This window comes from Ixodes scapularis, unplaced genomic scaffold (genome assembly GCF_016920785.2).
Source record: "Ixodes scapularis isolate PalLabHiFi unplaced genomic scaffold, ASM1692078v2 PGA_scaffold2__306_contigs__length_199485367, whole genome shotgun sequence".
Classification (NCBI taxonomy): domain Eukaryota; kingdom Metazoa; phylum Arthropoda; class Arachnida; order Ixodida; family Ixodidae; genus Ixodes; species Ixodes scapularis.
In genome coordinates, this window is record NW_024609857.1 from 24097476 (window position 1) to 24117400 (window position 19925).

General features: G+C 45.3%; 1 protein-coding gene across 1 annotated transcript; it reads right to left on the reverse strand.

Annotated features, from left to right (window-relative positions):
* Window positions 1-5813: 5813 nt before the first annotated feature.
* Window positions 5814-8736, reverse strand: LOC8028329 (glycine-rich cell wall structural protein). Its single transcript, XM_040499337.2, has 3 exons — window positions 8728-8736; window positions 7425-7835; window positions 5814-6816 (listed from the first exon to the last, which is right to left on the reverse strand). The coding sequence occupies exons 1-3, from the start codon at window positions 8734-8736 to the stop codon at window positions 5974-5976; spliced, it is 1263 nt and encodes a 420-aa protein (XP_040355271.1). The 3' UTR covers window positions 5814-5973.
* Window positions 8737-19925: the final 11189 nt, after the last annotated feature.

Here is a 19925-nt window from a genome sequence, read left to right on the forward strand (position 1 = left end):
ATCGGCGAAGGTCAGTTAAAACGTACCGCTCTTGCTGCAGAAGACGGGAGCCATATTCTTATATTTAAACCAATCGAAAATGTTATTGAAAACAAAACAAAACATTTTATTTCTCTTTTTCTTTTTTTCGGCATTGCGGCCGCGCAATAAAAACTGTTACTGCATCTTGGTGGCGTTGCAAGCATGATTTGCGTATGTTTTGGGTTCGGGAGGAGAATGCTATTAAAAATTTTTTTTTGCGTAGCCGACACTCACGTTAACGCTAAATTTTAGCGATAACGTAAGCTAAGCGTCAACACGCTATTAAAAAATATTAAAAAAGAGGCAATTTAGTTTGTTTCATTCAGGCCTGTCTCGGTAATATAATGAGTAATGCAGGAACTGCGCTTAAAGAATGTGAATGCCAGAGATAATGGTCTTAATGATCAAATAAACGTAATATTGTGCGCCAAAAGAGAGAGAGAAAGAGAAAGAGAGGGTAATATTACGTAATTTTTTGTTACTTGTTCGTCAACGTCTAACTGTATTTCACTTTATTTATTTTTTTCATTTATGTGCACTCTTCAGTGTCGGTTTCCAAGAGTTCTTCATAGAGCAGATGTTGTACCCGAAGTTCTTTCTTCGACATCCAAGCTTTAGTTCACTCTCTTGATACTCTCGCGAAACTCTTCAAACTCTTCATCTCCAGTTGTCATAGCACAAGCAACCACGACTAGACAGACGTTGACTAGACGTCGGCGTCCATGCATGTTGAATGGAACGAGCCCTTTATTTGGTTTACTACAATGGATGTACTTTTACTTTAGTGTTTTTTCCACGCGCAGAGCCCCTGGAGCACTCCCTCTACAACAGAGGAGGCGCGTGTCGATCGCGCTATAAAAAGGGAGCCAAGCAAACAAACAAATAAGTTGTTTAGTTGTTTATACAGCAGGAGTTTGGACAGCCAGAACATGGCGATATCGTTACACGCTGTAGATGAACCATTTATTCAGTGCAGTACAACGGCCAGCCTGGGGTCTTCAACGTGCACCACGCAGTATCGATACACGACCGCATGCCGGTATGATGCTCATCCAGATCGAAACGGGCAGGGGTGGGGATTGAGCCTAGGATCCTGGGTCATGCAGCGCGAGATTTCGCTCCACGTGCTCTCAGAGCAGCTATATATTCTGCATACTTAGCTTGTCACCATGGGTTTTGATGACTCGCTCTTTGGGTAGCACCTAAGTATATATACAGTAGTGAACAAAAAGATATGATATTTCAATATTACGTGGGTAATGTTTCTTCGAACTCTGATGCAGATATAACAACCAACCCCTGGTGGCTAAAAAGGCTGCATTATGGTGTGCCATTATATCAAAACAAAATATTACTGGCTATTCACTTGACGTCAAGCAACACTTCTGTAAAATAAACGAAATATCATATCTTTTTGTTCACTACTGTATATATATATATAGGGTGTTTTTTTAAGCTTAATAAAATAATAAAAAAAAGCATGAAAGCTAGTTTAATGCGGTCTGCGCAGGTGAGTTTTACGGCCAGGGGGACATAGTATAGGAGGCTAATCGTAACGATCAGTCGCCTAATTAGTTAAAATTTGTTAATTAACTTTTTAATTAATGAAAATAGACATATAGTTTCAATTAGAAACTTGCTCAGCGTCATCGGAAACCACTAAAGCAGTCATTTTCAGGAAGGGTTTGAACGCGTGAGAAGCGTAGTCGTGCACTAAGGTTACTGCTCCTGGAGCAGGTACAAGGCTGGGGCTAGCTAAGAGACGAAAAAATTGCGCGGACGCCTTACCGCAACCCCTAGCTTCGTACGCTCAAAATCTTTCTGAAAATTACTGATTTAGTGGTTTTCGATGACACTGAGCAAGTTTCTAATTGGAACTATATGTCTATTTTCATTAATTAAAAAGTTAATTAGCGAATTTTAACTAACTAGCCGACTGATCGTTACGATTAGCCTCCTATAATATGTCCCCCTGGCCGTATAACTCACCTGCGCAGACCGCATTATTTTAGCTTTCATGCTTTAAAAAAAAAAATTCTGTTAAGCTTAAAAAAAAAAACATCATATAGGTTTTTACATAAACATATGACCCGCCGACATCGAATGAGAACAGAACGAATCAAAACCATATATGCGAAAGCAATAAAAGTATACCGGGCGAAATCGTACGCAAGCGGCATTTATGAAGGGTGCCACCTCAATTGCAGGCTGAATGTTTCCGCTGCGGGGACGCTTGGGCGACTTGAATTACGACCGCGTCGGCGTTTGAGTCCCATTGTGCTCGGGACGGAGTTATTACACTGCCCTTGAGGAATTGCCACGCAATCGGCGGCCACACGCATCGTCTCGGTATGTTCTACGAAGAGCAGGGAGGAATCCCTCGATGGGCCCGGCGCAAACATTTTCCGCCACGGCCCCCGCAGGTTCGCTCAGTATCCGCCATTGTTTTACACGGGTTTATCCTACCAACAGGCGATTGCTGCTTTGCATTTCATTATTAGGTGGTGGTTTTCCAGCGTCGGGTTATTTGCCAAACTTTCTCCGTAGATTGCGGTGATTCCGTTTTCCCAGAGTTCTGCTGCGGGAATGGAGAATATGTGGGCAATGGTTAACTGAAATTGAGACCATTATCATTCAAAACTTAAACCTTGATTGTCCAGGAGGGTCTCCCAGACAAAATGCTGACATATAGTCACTGAAAACAATTAAGAAATCCAGGGTGTGGCATCTTTTTTTAATCGCTCGGCAGCCAATCACATTGAGGCATGAGCAGATAAGAACACCGAAGAACCAATCACGAAGCACGAAGTATGATCATAGTAATGCGGAGGGCAAGTCGTCTGCTTCTTGCGCTTGGGTTGCGGTGACGTCAGAACGACGCCGAGCCCTGATTGGCTTTTATTGAAAGGATAGTGGGTACACCTGAATGCTAGATGCCTTCTGGTTTACCCACTATTTTTTTAATCCGCCAATAAGAGCTCGGCGTTCTGGCATCATCGCAGCCCCTATGCAAGTAGCAGACGAACTTCCGCTCCGCAAAGGCTGGCCCACTTTATTTGTGAATTCTAGCCAGGTTATCTGCGTCTCAGTCACCCTTTTGTGCGTTAGTTTTTTGCAAGCACCTCGGAAATAATAATGTTTTCTTTTTTAGCATGGCAGATTTGATTTTAGGTGTAGATGTTTTTATTGCTATTACTACTACTAATAATAAAAATGTAGTTGACGTATAGACTAGAGATTCCGGGCTCGAGGAGGGAGTTGAACTCGCAAGTGGGGCTTATTTCTCTACGCTTCGCTATCGGTAGCCTCAACGAACGTCTATCTCAAGAACACTGTACAATGCATACACACTACTGCTGGCCCCTTTTTTCAACGTTTTTTAACGGCATCATGAAGGGTACGTATGGCAAACGTGGCAAATAAGCTTGTTTTAACCAATATTGTACGTAATTTTTATTTTGTTGTTCAATGTCCTGATGTTTTTTTACTTTTTATTACTTATATTTATATTGAAAAAGTATAATTTTTTTTATTCACCAGCGTCTCAACCGCGGTTTGACCTGTTCAGAGCCAAAAGAAGAAGAATATAAATAGAAACGACACCTATTATTCAATTGCCACGTGTAACTACCTTGTCTTAGTGACCTCGTTTGCTACCGTCTGGCAATATTTGCCAATATAGATAGATCTACATAAATGTTGGCCAGTCGTATGCCGACTTCTACAGCTTCGCGATTCCGACAGTATCAGGCCCCGGGTGCAACGTCGAAGCTTTGCTCTTTCTTCGGGGTAAAGAGCACTTCCATCGCTCCGCTGGAGAAGCATAGTGCAGTGCATCGAGCATTCGTGAGGCACAATATGGCACTCCCGTCCAGTGCCTCAGTAGAAAGGGTGTCCAGCGAAGCAGTCGACATCTTTATCAAGAAATGAGGCGAGATGTCCGAGGAGGCTTTCGAGATCCAGCTGTTGCTTAAAATGCTCAAAGTCAATAATCGGGACTGATGGCAACTATAGGCACTCAAAAAACCCTCTTCCCTTTGTTTCTTACTCGAGGACAGTAATGTCGGAAGTAATGCCACGAAAGTAACGGATTACTTCTTGGAGTAACGGCCACTTACTTTTATAGAAGAATGATTGCAATTGTAGTTAATTGCAATTTAACCTTGGTTTCAGACACGGCTGAGGTTTATTCGACAACAGACCATATTTCTGGAGAGAGGGTGTTTGTAGTCTTTCCGTTTCTTTTGCGTTCCTTCCCTGCCTTGTCTGTTCTGATACTATTTAAGAAGTCTCTTGTCGAATAAATTATCAACCGTGCTTGAGACTTCATGTTTGTGCTTTACCCTCGCCTCAATCTGGGGGTTTCTTGTAAGTATATGTTCAGTTACCTCAGGCGTATGGGTAAGACAGCAAAAAAAGAACAGTTGTCAACACCTGAGACACGTAGCAAGCGCTTCAGAAGGCTGGTAGATGTACTGTACCCATAAACAAACATAGGCATTTTTTTCTTCTTCATCGTGCAGTTACTTGAGCGAAGCCATAAAGGTACTAGAAAACTTCGCAGGCCAGTAAAATGGAATCCTGTTTGAGTTTCTATCTCGCTTCGCCAACTGCATGCGTTTTTAAACTCCCCGAACCAAGTGTATATACACCTTCCCGGTCGTAATGTCCGACAGTTTGGTGCAGAAATATATCATCAGTATACGACGAGGAGAGACACCCCAAATATTGAAGAAGGTGTTCCCCGTTTTCCTGCATGGAGCTGATATACTTGCTGGAATTTTTAAGCTTTCGCGATTCAGCAGGCGCCTCTCTTGCTCATGTGTAGTTAGCAGGTCGTGTCAAAACTCTCAGGATGACTTACGAAATGGCGTGCAAGAAAGCCTCATGCGCACTTTATTTTTAAAATTTTAGTGCTTCGTGCGTTTTAGTGTTCGTCTCAAAGAACCTTTTTGAATAATTCTGAAGCTGCGACAATTGAGTTAACGAAATGCAAGAAAATAGATTCGAAATATTGAGATCTGGAGCATCAAGCAAGTATCTCAAGGAGGCGATAAAAACAATTAATGTTGGCGAGCTTAATGCAATTTTCTATTTATTTAAGAAATGTTTAGCACCCTTTTGTAATGGCTGATTTGAAACGAACAATTTATAAGCTTTGCTAAGACTGTTAGAATTGCAGTGAACTTCTTGCGTTTACGATTACAAACTATTCTGAAACATAGCGGGCATGTCGATACAGAAAACAAATTTAAGAAGGGCTATATTTGTATAAAGGCTTAGCGCTTCTAAGATCTGCCAATTCTTTATTAAGGGAGTTGGGTACGTAAAAATGAAATGCTTTGGTTTCTTGAGGATCTCTTATAGTCACCGTCAGTCGAACTTAAATATCATTTATCTACATTATCAACTTTTCTTTTTTCTTGGAGGGCTAGGCGAAAAATTGAAACTCAAACATGATTTTGTGGTTATAACCGCATTCTTATGTCTTACACGAATGCTTTCGCCATCCCTCACCAAGAATTGGTTTAACCGAAATTAATTGACCCAGAATAAATACTGAATTGAAGTATAATGAGAAAGCATCTCCAAACCGTCTTCCGCGCGTTGTCCAGCGTCCTATAAAGTATCGGTAATGAAGCGTAAGAAAAAAAGAAAAAGAAAGAAGTGTCTTAGACAAGAGGTTTCACATGCGCACGCTTGTTTATTCAGGAAACCAAGAAGCTGCCACACCCGGACACTTTTGTTTTATGCACATCGCTCGCTGTCAACCAGAGCGCCCCGTGACAAGATTGAACAGACCCAAGCCGTATACGTACAACACATCACAGACATCTATGGGACAAACGACCTATAACACGCAGACAAAACAAAACAAACAAACAGAACCGCAGGAAGACGAAAGAGTTTCGCATTCACACATCTGAAAGTCTCACAAACTCTGCACCCTTATCACCACTTCCAGCCACCGCCGCCGCCGGCACCTCCAGCGCCACCGCCATACTTTCCACCGCCAAAACCTCCGGCACCTCCGTAGCCCCCGGCACCACCGAAGCCCCCGGATCCACCGTAGCCTCCAGAGCCCCCGAAACCTCCGGCACCTCCGTAGCCGCCTCCTCCACCTCCGCGGTAACCCCCGCCACCTCCCAAGCCGCCGTATCCTCCGGCACCTCCTCCGCCGTGGTGGACCTTGAAGGCGCTCACGGTGACACCTCCGCCTGCCGGTCCGCCGAAGCCTCCGCCTCCGCCTCCTCTCCCGAATCCACCGGCTCCGCCTCCGAAGCCTCCGTGTCCGCCTCCGAGGCCACCGAGACCACCGGCTCCACCACCGAGTCCTCCTCCAAATCCACCGCGTCCACCACCGTAGCCTCCACCTCCGTATCCACCGTGGTGACCACCTCCGTATCCGCCTCCGAACCTGCCGCCTCCGTAGCCGGCGCCGGCGCCTCCGTAGCCGCCGCCCCCGTAGCCGCCGCCTCCACGGCCGTAGCCCCTGGAAGCCGTGTACTGAGCGGACAGCTCGGCGGGCGATGGTGCCGACGACTGGAGGGTCACGTCAGCGGGACTGTCGTTGGTGGTGCCTGGTTCGTTGGTGTCGACACGCGCGCGGAAGCCGCCTTCGTCGGCGGCGTACTTCACTTTCCTCTGAAGTCCGTCGGCGGTGGTGATGGTGTAGCTCCCCTGAACCCTGCCGCTTCCGTCGGAGGTCTCTTGGCGAGAGCTGGAGCCGTCGGGACCTTGTGCGTCGTAGCCGAACTGGTAGGGCTTCGGCGACTCGTCCACGTACCTGCCGCCCTGCGATGGGAAGCGGAAGAACGATATTGTTACGCGTGCTCCGGGTTTGGTGTCCGTGACTTGGGGGTTGACGCAGTTGGGATCAACTACAGCCTGACATCTTCAGAAGCGCGGTGCGTGGCGAGCCCCGTGCATCGCATTATTGATTCGCAGCCAATGAGATTTCAACATTAGCCAACAAGAATGCCGAAGATCCAATCACAAAGCGGGAATCAAAGAAGACACTCCCTGCTTTTCTTCAGACGTCCGTGATTTATTAAGCCTGACGAGATTGAACACGCTCGCACGAAACACCGTTCTTGATGAAGGGTGCAAATAATTCAGTTATTCCTTTAGACTATGTGGACGAGTAAAGTGCATGAGCTTACATTGTGCATGTAAATGTTGACGATCCAGCCTATTTTGTTTATAATTTCAATAAGAAGGTTTGCATCACATAAATTTCGAGACCACACGGCCGTGATATTATGATGTTTTCTTTTTCTCGTGCACAGACGTAATCACGAATTGGCGATGGTAATGTAAGTGTAAATAAAATAAAATGGTTTTACGCAACACTTGACCACACACTGCAGATGAGAAAGAGAAAATAGAACCTTAGGTCTTACCCCGTATCCTCCGCCTCCGTAGCCGCCACCTCCGCCGCGGTAGCCACCGCCGAGGCCACTGGAGAAGCCACCTCCGTAACCACCTCGTCCGCCACCTCCGAATCCGCCGCCACCATGGTGACCGCCACCGAAGCCGCCGCCGAGGCCGCCTCCCAAGCCACCGCCATGGTGACCACCGAATCCGCCTCCGAGTCCACCACCTCCGAGTCCACCACCTCCGAGACCACCTCCACCAAATCCGCCGCCACCGTGGTGTCCACCTCCGAGGCCTCCTCCGCCGAATCCGCCACCGCCATGGTGGCCACCTCCGCCGAATCCTCCGCCTCCGAAGCCTCCGCCTCCGAAGCCACCGCCACCGCGAAGGTTGCCGGCGTTAACCAGAGCGGCAAAGCAGAGGGTCGAGATCGTTAACTGTAAAGGGGACCGCACAACGCGGAAGGCTGAGGCATCCGTGGGAAACGGCCGGGTTTTCATCACTCGTGCCCGGCTATTGTCTCGGACTAGACGCGCGGCATTATTCAACGAGGCACGAGTGGCGGGTCATTTGTTTAAGAGATTATCGATTGCGACTGCGCGAAAAAGGCATCGGGTTAGTCCTTGTCCCGTAACAGATCATTGGGGCTGGAACGAATCATTGGGAAGGGGGGGGGGGGGGGCATTCTTGTCGACAATGCAGATACTTTTCACTATTTTTTTGACATCGATCACTTTTTAACGACAGTCCCGCGAGCTTTCACTGGAACTTCGGTTACTCGTCATCGACGTACGCTTCGGTCGTCTGGTAGGTGGAACAAGCCTCAGAGACATCAATGATAACCGAATCAAAATGCTTATGGAATAAATATTTGTTACGACATGTATCTCACTCGACCATGCAGTTATGCGCCTATTACTGAAGACACTGGAACAACTGGAGAGCGCGTGTGAGCCTGTAAGGAGCTGTGGTTAACAATTCTCCTTCTAAAACGCTGTGAAGACGGCAAGTTTCTTAAATTAAGCATGATAAAGTTATCCCTTTAGCTGGGATATGGCTTGGAAGCTGAATCGGGGAAGGCTTAGAATTGACGCAGTGTTGATGACGCGCTTTTTTATCATCGACTACTCGGTCCTGGTAGGTCCTCTGACGCAAGGCGCGAATCCGTGTTCCTCAACATGGCGGACCCTTGGTCTCACGAAGACGACTACGAAGGTGTTATAGTCCTTAGCTCCGGTGCCCTAAGTCGAACATCCAACCAGCAGGGAGGGGGACCGTACTCCTGCAGCCGGGCTGTGTACCACGGTGGACGGAGAAGCGCTCGCTTACCTTCCACATGGTTGCGGCTGCTGCGGTGGTCAGCTCGCTTATGTCCAGGACTGGGAACCTCCGGGCTTATATACCCCGGCCGGCGAGATGCAGTCTCCTCCTGGTCGGATGCAAGGCGGGGACGATGCAGACGTAGTGATCGTTCTTTCTCCTTTTTCTACTCTTTCTTCCCCTTCCGTCATTCTCGGACGGCACGCACCACTCTCTCCCCCCCGGCATCCCTCGACGCTTCCGCGTAACGGGACCAAGCGGCAAGGGCGAGTCGGCCGGCCGTCGGTGGCTCTGGCGAGGCGCTTCGAGCTCGTTCATCAAATACGCGCGCTGGTCATCGATGCCTTCAAGGCTGCTTTCGCCCGCGAGGACCAATGCAAATGGCTGCCCCGTGCACGCCTTCCGCTCGTCGTCCCTTTCACCGGCGCCGCTTTTGCTCTCGATAGGCTCTCCCATCCGGAGGTCCGTCCGGCCGATCCGCAGAGAGGTGCTTCGCGGCCAGGTATGTGCGTGCAGCGGGGCCGTTGCGCAAACTTGTTAATTGTGCCAGTCCTTTCCGACGCACGCTGGTGGATGATGACTCTCTGCCGCTGCTCACTGCTGCCTCCGTCCCTAGCCAGTGGAGCGGCGGTCTCCTCAAGACGTGCCTGGAATATACCCCGGTCCTAACTCGCACGTCCGCGAACAATGTGCGTGTGCTTCCAGAGTGGGCTTGTATGTATACTTGTCGGGTGGCGTTGCTCGGGTCCAGCGTGTTTGCGGGTTAGCTCTGTAGCGATTGTGTTGCGGTTGATTAGGTGCCACAGGTTGGGACCTTATGTTCTTTGTTTGAACTGAGGGGCGCATTAGTACTAATAGACGTCGATGAATGAAGCGGTAAACCTACGTCTCGGTCGGGAAAAGGCGATGAGCGGACCTGTTTGTGGTGGCAGCTACGGCCGGTTTCGGCCGCCGAAAGAGAGCTCGTCATGACGGTTCTCTGTGTGTGCACTTTCGTTACGTTATAAATACGTGACTAGATTATTTAGGGAAAAAAATGAATGGTGATGAAAGTGACACTAAGCTTTGAACGAAAATGTTTCTATAACCATTGCTACGGTGCCGATAAGATGTTAAAGCGGCGTTTTCTCATTACTGATTTTGCTGGCAACTCAAAGCATTAAAAATATTTGACTTCTACGCAGCTGGTTTTGTGAAAAAAAGTTCAACAATAAAAATGCGTAGCTTGCACACATTGCACGCATTCGAAAAGACTCGCATAGACGATGTCCTACGATGCACTCCACCTTTTCACTTATTTTCCTTTAAATTGCGCTCCTATAGTGATTCAGTCTCAGTGGCTAAGTGTATATATATGTATATATATATAAACGCTTTTTAGAATAATGCTTTTTCACTTGGCTGCACTTTTTAACTTGTAATATTATAATTTCCGAGCGGCTTTTGAACATCGACTTAATTGTTTGAGCTCATAATTTTACATATAGTTCGCTTAATTTGTTTCGCCCACGCGTAAACATTTCGTAAAACTATGATTACAGATATTATTCCGTATTGTTCACTTTCGTACCAAATTATTTAAAATCAATATTTTTCTACAGAATCTCTTTTGTAAAGAAGTCATAATGTAAAAAATTCACTTTGGCCATCTCAATTCCCTAATAAAACCATCTCTATGGTTTTCAAGTGAAATTTGAATTGTTAGTTTGTTTTCAGTTTTACATCTTAGAATTTGATGTTCAGGTTGAATTTTCGATAAAATCACGTGTGAAAGCTGATTAATCAATGTGTCCGTAACAAAATAAATTATAAAAAAGCAAAATGAAAAGTTAGCATTTCTACATAAAGTTATTTGTATATCATGATAACAATTTTACTACTTACATTCTGGAGAAGTCTGCAAAATCTGTTACCCTCATTAGATTGAAAACACAATTATGGTGACTGAAAATCACACTGGATGTGGTGACATTTTGAGAAACGCCCAGTTCTGCGTGTTATCTTGTGTTTGGTGTTGTTGTCAGCCTCTCTATTTTCTTGGTAATGATTAAACTGCATCAATTGGCTTACGTCCTCATCTTCGAAAATTTTCCACTGTACCAGCTTTTTTTGCGAAAGCTCGCGCTGCAGGGTTCAGTTCGCCGAGTTTTCTCAAAATTGTCTCAAAACACCGATAGACACGGCTGTACCAGTCCCCCAAGTATTGTGTGAAAATAAAATTTTAAAAAATTCGCGAAGTTATTGAATTTTGAATTTCGTTCTCATTGTGTTTCTCAAACCTAGAGCCCCTACAGGCAACACTGAAGTGTGACGACGGAAATGGCACAAAGTGGAAAGTAAACCACGTTCTTGATTGATTACAAGACGTTTGGTGGCGAGAAAAGAATGTTTGGAAGCTGATTCACTCAGAAGCAGGAAAAAAACCTCGACATACTTTCTTCATAATTTTTTTGAGACTACCTGCGCGACCTCAAAGTGTGTAGCATTTGTGACGTCACACCAGTGGAGAGCGTGCGGAAATTTAAATGTTTGTTTCAGCTTCATCTTGATTTACGGTTTTCTCAAAAGCTATTTTGAATTTCGAGACGACAAATAGCATACTGCGAAGACTAAAGTCCGGGTAATCAGGAAATGTAATTTGTTTGGGTAGCTAAAAAAAAAACAGCCCGAGTACCCCTTTAAACAACAAAAGGAAGAAGAGGAAAAACACGGGAAAAGAAAACGACTTAAGACAAAATTTTATTCACAAAACAAAATGGTGATCAGTTTTGCTTAGCTTACGGTGTGCATAACTTACCAACTTCATAGTGAAGTAATCGAGGCGTAAAAAGGTTTTCGTGAATCGGGCCTCTTGTGTTCAATGCCTTTCAATATTGATGCGCATCGAACAAGTGTGCCTTCGAGTAATCATAGAGCGCAATGCACGTCCAGAATCCCAGGTTAGCAACAATACAGAGCTAGATAAATCGTTCCTCTAGAGCAGGGGTCTTCAAACCCCGGCCCGCGCAGGCAGTGGTGTAGGCCGGGGGGGGGGCTTACGAGGCTCCCGCCCCCTAAGCACCCTTCCCCCCCCCAGGGTACGCCACTAAGGTTGGTTAGGGCGGCGCACGTGCTGAGCTACCTAAAAGCGTCTATAAATATATTCGTGTTCACCTCAAGAACCGTAGTAAAAGTGGTCCGGTTCCTGGCTACTATTTCCACCTTTATGCGTAAAATTCAGGTATATGTAGGGGCATTTTAGATGAGATCCAGCATATGTTATCTTATCAAGACGTACATGTTTCAAACGCCAAAAGCATCGCTTCTTCCTCTGAAGACCAAATCTTGTAGGAAGTACTCCACGCGGCGTAGGAGCAATGCAGAAAGCTTCCTTTTTTTCTTAAGGTGAAAACTACTATAGGTATACTTGTTTAGTGGTTCCCCCGCATTTATAGCTACATTCATTTATTTTCCGGCCCTCGAGATTGTGACAAATCCTTACTCCGGCCCCCGAGCTAAAAGTGAAGACCCAAGTATAGAGCGTTTGCATTTAGTTCACCCTAAACACACTAAATACGCAGCAAAAAAAAAAAAAAAAAAAAAATAGTGAAGCTACGAAGTTGGTTTCGTGTGTCTCTGGGCGCCGCCGGATTGCCGCTGGCATGCGTAGATCGTCTGTTAGTCAATTTGGTTGTATTGTATTTAATGGCGACCCCTTTGTAACGGGGGTTCCGGGGAAGTTCCGGTGAGGGCCTGCCGAAAACTAGTTCGGATGGGCCCGCCAAGTGCCCAGCCAATCTTAGCCGAGTTCTTCGTCTGTTGGGTTCATAGAGGTAGGAAGCTTCTGGAGGCGACATGACGCCACCAGAGGTGAGGCCAGAAGCGTGGAGGGACTCGACCCCAACGATGACCAAAACCAAGAGATGCTGTTGGACGTAAAGGAGAGCGCTTTCCTTTTCGTCCAATAGCGCCTTTTGGTTTTGGCCATCGTTGGCGGCGAGTCCAGGGGCGGACGTACCTATAAACAAAGTATGCAGCTGCCTAGGGTGGCAGAATTTCGGGGGCGACCAAATTGTGGGCCGCCAACAAGACTGGCTCTCTCTCTCTCTCTTTTTTTCAAAATGGCTTCGAATTTAGTGACTTTCGGAATTCTGGTTTCACATCTAGCTACTTTTGAAACTTTGAACTCCAAACTTAGCTATTTCCCCTCATCCCCGCTCCCCATGGTCAATGACCATGGGGAGCGGGGGTGGGGGGAGGGGGGCGTCGCGGTTCAATGCTGCCTAGTGAGGCAAACTGCTAAGTCCGCTTCTGTGTCCCTCCACGCTTCCGGCTTCACCTCTGGTGGCGTCGTGTCAACTCCTGAAGCTACCTATACACCCATTTACAAGGTAAACAACAACAAACAATATGGCAATTCCTGTTGCTATATCCATTTCCGGTTGCCGGGTGTTGCGTGCGTTTTTTTTTTTTTTTTGCTATGAGGCTCGCGCAATGACGAGAGCGTATTATTCAAGTTTGAATAATACGCTCTCATCTTTCCGTTTGAAACGTTCGACCCAACAAATTCAGGAATGGTGAATGAAGGAGCCAAGTTTGTACCCATAAGTGACCTGACCCGAGACGACGTAGCACGCTACTGCGAGTAAATTCGTATCCCTACATTTGGGCCTGACTGCGCTACGACAAGTTACGATAGCGAGTTCCCGGCACATGCGTGCATGGTTTATCGCGCGCAAGGCTGTTCCTTAAATTCTATGTATGAAAGTATGAAAAGTATGAACATAAATTCATACTAAGCAGCAGGGACGTCCCGGGCTCGCAGTTATATAACTGGACGTAAGTTCCCACGACGTAGTAAAACGCTACTACGTTAGTGGGCCTTTATCCGTGCTTCGTACGAAGCACGGCTGCACGGCAACGAATTCGGTGATTGGTCTGTTACGCAACATATGAAGCACGGATGTCCCGGTAGCGTTCCGAAGTGACGTCATCGAGCGTACTTCAAGTTCAGACACCGTGCTGTGTGCATCGAGATGTGCCAGCCGAGAGATGGATCGAGCGTGCGAGTGCTCCCAGGTCGCCTAACTACAGGACAGAAAGATAGCAAGACGCAAGGTGTTTGGATTTTTGCGGACCACTGGCCGCTCTGTCCTGTCCTTTCTGGGCACTATGTACTGTGTGGGCGTTTCAGGGTTAGTTACATTCAAACAGTATATTGTTGCCGTAATTTACAATTGTCTATAGATTGTAAAGCGCACATAAAAAAAGAAAGACTACAAGGCCGTTAATAGTTGATAACTTCAAATGTTGAAGAAGTAAATGCCTTTGTTACGCTAATAAAAACATCTTGGCCTGCCAGACTCCGCGCCCCATTTCGTCGATGAAATGCTCAATGACGCACATTTCACAGTTTACATTTACCGACGTGTCATTGTTACGGTTGCGTTCTGTCAAGAAGCTCGAAACGATGTTCATCAAGAAACGATGTTCATCACGCGGGAAACAAAACGAAATCGCTTTCGAGGCTTGGTTTACAACTTCTCATAATCATATAGTGCACCCGCAAACGCATTGCCAGGCGTTGCAGCGGAATTTACCTATTCACAGCAACACCAAGAGCACTCTGACACAAGAGTAAAACCAGTAAAACCGCATAAACAAGAACATTCATTTCGAAACCGGAAATCTTTTATACGACGAGGTGCCTGGATGAGAGAAAACCGGAAGTTGCCAAAAATGGGTGTATACACCTCTAGGGGTGTCGCGAACTTTTGTCGAACCAGATTTTTAGGTCGACCTTTCGGGGTTCGACGGGGTCGAACCGGTTCGACGAACCTTCGAACTTTTCACCAGATTCAGCCGGTTCGACTTTGTGGACAGTGTGGCCAGACCTTGATACAAGCATGTCTAGGTTTGGAGAATTGTTTTTTTATGCAAAAGGTTATTTTATTTTATAAACAGTTGCAATTAAAATAAACCAATTCTAATCACTGAAGAAGTTAATAACTTATTTTTTTTTGTACTATATTAACTCAAATAACCAATCAGAGCTGCCCTTAATTTATCCCTTAGCCATCACCATCCAATCCGAAGCCAACTGACCAGCTTGTCACGCATGCGCACACGAGTCGAACCGCAATACAAGGTTCGTCGAACTTTCCGCTAAAGGTCGAAAAAGTCGAACCTGGTCGAACTCGACTTCGGCCGGTTCGCGACACCCCTATACACCTCCATGGCTGGATCGGTTGCGTGCCCACAGTTACCAGACTGGAACCCAGAAAAAGCATTTTCAATTCACGGCTGCCGGGCAGGCTTTTGAATCGTGGCTACACACAAACGTCTATAAACTTCTGCTAAGAGAATTACTTCTCTGTGAGCAGTACAGAGCGTGTAGCCTCTTGACATTGTAGACATAAGGCCTTCTCTCCTCTTTTTACTATATTTCCTTTCACGTTAAGTCCTGACGCAGCCGATGCTATGAGCTGATGGGACCAATCAGACAGGGTAGAAAGCGCGCACCATCAAGGAGCTCTTCATGTTTCGCTAAACAAACCATACACAGAAGAGGCAGAGTGACTTGCGCTTTTGAAGCTGGTTGATTGTTCCCATTAGCTCGTAGCGTAGGCTAAGTCTGGACTTGGGCCGAAACGAAGTATACTTTCCTCTTCATTCCTCCTTCTCTTTCCCTTGAACACACTAGCCATTCGCTTATCAGGTTAACTTCTCCGCATTCCTTCTCCCCCTCCACAACGTGAAACCAGTATCGCAAAAAAAAAAAAAAAAATCATTCACAACGTTTACTTTTTGCCAACTTTGTGGAACATGTCAACTAATAATGACATGTGTATAACGACCGTCATTCTTCTTCGGCAACTTCAGATGAGCGAGTGCACCTTGACGGTGAGACCAGAATTGGATTACCGTAATTTCAGTAAAATAACTTTCTTTGCTGATCGTGTATGAAAAAAGAAAACAAAAATGTTGCATAGAAAGCAAAAGTAAAGGCTTAAAAAAAACGCCATGAATCAGAGGTTGTACCAAAAAAAAATGACCGCATCTCCACGTGGTGAATGATGTTGATTGGGGCGAAGCTCTGGTTGTGCTTGTCTGCGTAGACGCTGAGCCGCAGCATGCCGAGCCTTTCGTTCGTTTTCATCCATGTCAGAAAGAGAATGTGTAGTATGGAACTTGGTTATATACGTATTTGAGCATTTGACCGCAGCGCCCTCTTGTCTATAAACGTTGAGCCAATGCATGCAACGTTTAACGCGATTATATACGCATTTGACCGCAACGCCCTCTCCTGTATAGACGTTGAGCGGCTACATGCAATGTTTCATCCATGAGATTCCCAGCTTTTGAGTTACTACCACATCTCAGAGCCTCCTACTCGTCCCGCAGTCGTGGCCGAGTGGTTAAGGCGATGGACTAGAAATCCATTGGGGTCTTCCCGCACAGGTTTGAATCCTGTCGACTGCGCAAACATTTTTTTTTTTGCCCTACACGAGCACGTGAGCACGTGAGCTAACGAGCACGATCACGAGCATGAGCACCAGCAAGATCGATGTGAGCATGGACGCCGGACGGACAAGGCTAGACCCTAAGGAGCTTCGCCCCTAAAAGACAGTGTGAATGTTTTAATTTCTGCGTCTGCCCAAGTATTCGAAACAGTTCTCAGAATTTGTTTCAGGCTTGCAATGTCACCGCCATATACTGAGGATAACCGTAAATATCCGCCGTTCCTTGGGAGAGTTTCACGTCGTATTGTGGTGGTGAGATTTGTCGGTTCGGCCATATCGCAAAAATTTTGTTAGCTTTTTTTTTTCAAATTAAATGCTTAATTAAATCTTAAAATATTTAACAAAACTTTCGCGTTGGCAAGCGAAGTAGTAAACATGTTGAAATAGTTATTATTTATTTGTTTCGGGACTGTGAGATTGTTTATACGTCACGATCTCAGTGCGTTATGAACTCTGAAACGATGATATCGAAACAACTTAAAAGTTTTCTGATCCACAAAAGAGCACCCTGCAGAAAATATTTTGGTTTCGGGAGGAATAGGTTAGTTTTACGTCATATATTGATCATATAAACATTGAGATGTTGACAGTGAGGTTGACACTCCAAAAGAAGCTAACCGTAAAATAAATATTAAAGAAAACTAAGATTTGCTGGTTTATGCAGAGTCTGCATCTTGTCTACGCGCATTGTACTACTTGATCCGTACCTAGTTGAATTAGATCGTATGCAATGTATTTGTATATGAAGATCAGTTGAACTAGTTCGTCTGGAAATTCGCCAGTTCGTCTGAAAAATTACTAAGTTTGGCTAGGGTCGTTTGGGAAATCACAAAGTTGGACTAATTTGTCTGGGAATTCGTCTGTGAAACAAATACTTGAAAGGATAAAACATTGAATACGGGGATGGAAACAGGACTTCTTTCATTGAGCAGCAACATAGAACGGCACAAAATATAAAGGTTTCAACGTTCTCGAAGAAGGAAAGGAGAAAAATGTTTAAAAGGAAAAGGAATTTAGTATATACATCACAGTTTAAAAAGTACTGGCGCCACGACGAGGTCTAGTCATCTCTGGTGTTAAGAATTCGACCTCTGTCTTTGTCAGTGATAATGAAGGTAAACAAATGTTGTTGTTGACATTCCCCATGGCGAATGATTCAATGATTTCTCTCCCAAATTTGTTGTTGGGCCCGCCCAGTATCAGAGAAATACAGTCATCGGACGTGCAATTGTGAACGACGATTGAGGGAAAAGAATCATTTGAAGCCTTTGGTGCTTCAAAGTTGTGTTCTCTGAGTCGATAGTTCACGCACCTCCCAGTTTGTCCGATGTACTGACTGCCGCAGGTTAGTGGAATTTAATAAAACTTTCTTCGCACTCTACGAACTTTTTGGCATATTTTACATTGCATCCTCTGGGACTGTCGCTCCCATTAAATTTTTACTCATCTGTTTAAGGGGCATATGACAGGAAAAACCGCACTCGTGCCGAATTGGGACGCGATAGATCTTAAAAGGTGCGCGGAATAATGCATGCAGGGAATCACAGCGAAACGACCTTTCTTTTTGGCAACAGCTTGCGGAAGCTGTGGCCTGAGAATGAATCTCTCAAGGGTGGAATGAACTAGGTCCGTAGAAAAGCCTGCTTTTTCCAACCTGTGATGCTGCAACTTGAGGCTACTTTCGGAGAAATGCGCACACGACTTGGAGAATGACGACTTGAAAAGTGACCTCACTATGCCATGCTTAACTGACTTGGAGGGAGCACTGGTGAAAGGGAGAACTGACTTTTCCGATCTCTGTTGGAAGGCCCAGCAAAGACCTGAGGAATGAGGATGTAATTGTAAATCCAGAAATTGTAATCCTTCCTCTGAAGTATTTTCCCGCGTAGACGTTAGTCCCGCTGAACAGTCTTTGAAAACTTCAAAGATGCTGTCAGCGAACACAATGTCTGGATAAATGACCAAGTAATTGTCGACAAACCTAAACACTAGGCAACCCTGAAAGAACTTGTCCAACTGAACGTTGATAGCCCTTACAACAAAAAGAAGAAATATCTGACCAAGGACAGGTGCAAGGTATGGAGCCTATAGAAACTCCCCTCTTTTCTCTGTAAATCTTTCCTTCGTATTCTACTAAAGTGAACTGCAAATAAATATTCACTAGGTCAATAAAGCCCTCAACCGAAACACCGGAGGAATTTCGAAAGTCGCAAATTCCGCGTTCATGGGGAATGACAGAGGTCAAATTCTTTGTACCTCGTCCTGACGCCAGCGGTTTTTAAAATTTTATATACTAAATACTAATTTCCCTTTTCTTTTTAACAATTCTTTCCTTTTCTTTTTTGAGAACGTTGAAACCTTTGAGGGGCAGTTTTTATATTTTGTGCCATTCTATGTTGTTGCTCAATGAAAGAGGTCTTGTTTCCGTCCCCGTCCTTGATGTTTTATCCTTTCAAGTACTCGTATCTATTCGCCAACACGTTCGTTTTCAATTACTATCGTCTGTGAAATCGTTATTTCATCTAGCAAGTCGTTAAGTTTGACTAGTTTGTCTGATAAGTTTTTAAAGTTGGTCTAGTTCATCTCGAAGTTCGTCCGGGAATTCGCTAAGCTCGACTAGTTTGTCTAAAAATACTGTAAAACCCTTAATGTTCGCGAGCCCTTGATTTTCGCAAATTTTGCGAATTGAAAATTTCGCGAAATTTAAGGGCAGGGGAAAATTTCGGTCCTTAAGAGTTTCAACGCAGGCATCTGGAATTCGCGAAATTTAATGGCTGCGATTATGTCCTCCGTGACCGATTCGCGAAAAATAGGGGCCGCGAAAATACCTGAAGGGTTTTACAGTATGTCTGGGAGTTCGCTAATTCGTCTGATAATTCGCTAAGTCGAACATGGTCGTCTGGGTATCAGCTAAGCTGGACTAGTTTTTCTAGAGATTCGTGTGGGAAATCTCTAGTTTGTATGGAAATTTGGTAAGTTGGACTCGTTTGGCTATAAATTTGCTTGGGAGCTTGCAAGTTTGTCTGAGAATTCGCTAACTCGTACGGGTCTTTTGTGAATTCGCTCAGTTGGATTACTTTGTTTAGGAAATTTTCTGTGAAGTCGCTAAGTTGGACATGTTTAGTCTGGAAATTCGCCTGGGAATTGGTTACGTTGGAGTAGGGTCGTCTGGGAATTCGCTAAGTTGGACTAGTTCGTCTGGGAATTCACCTGAGAATTTGCTAGTTCGGCTGGGAAGTCGCAAAGTTCAGTTGAAAATTCGCTAAGTTGGCTATCTGGGAATTTGTCTAGGAATTCGCTAGTTCGTCTGCAAATCTTTCTTCTTTTTTTTTTTTGTTAAAGGTATGTTAAACGGTATACCTAAAGTCTGTTGTTTTTTATTTTGTCATGATCAGGTTATGTCCTTGACTTCGTCTAGCACGTTAATTCGAAAGAACGCGCATGTTTCTCATCGAGTACACATATTACGTAGCCGCTTCAAAGTACTTACACCATACACAAATACACCGGTCAGTAGGTCCACAGTCATCATACTTACGGCATGCATGATCTATCGCGGTCAGATCAGGCTGCAGGATAACGTCGTCCTCAGTAATATCTTTATTAGTGTACCGAACGCTGGAGCCGATCTCGCGTAACTCGAGGTACAACCGAGGTCCACTTTACTGCGACGAAGAAGTATGCCATAATCAAAGCTTGCATTCT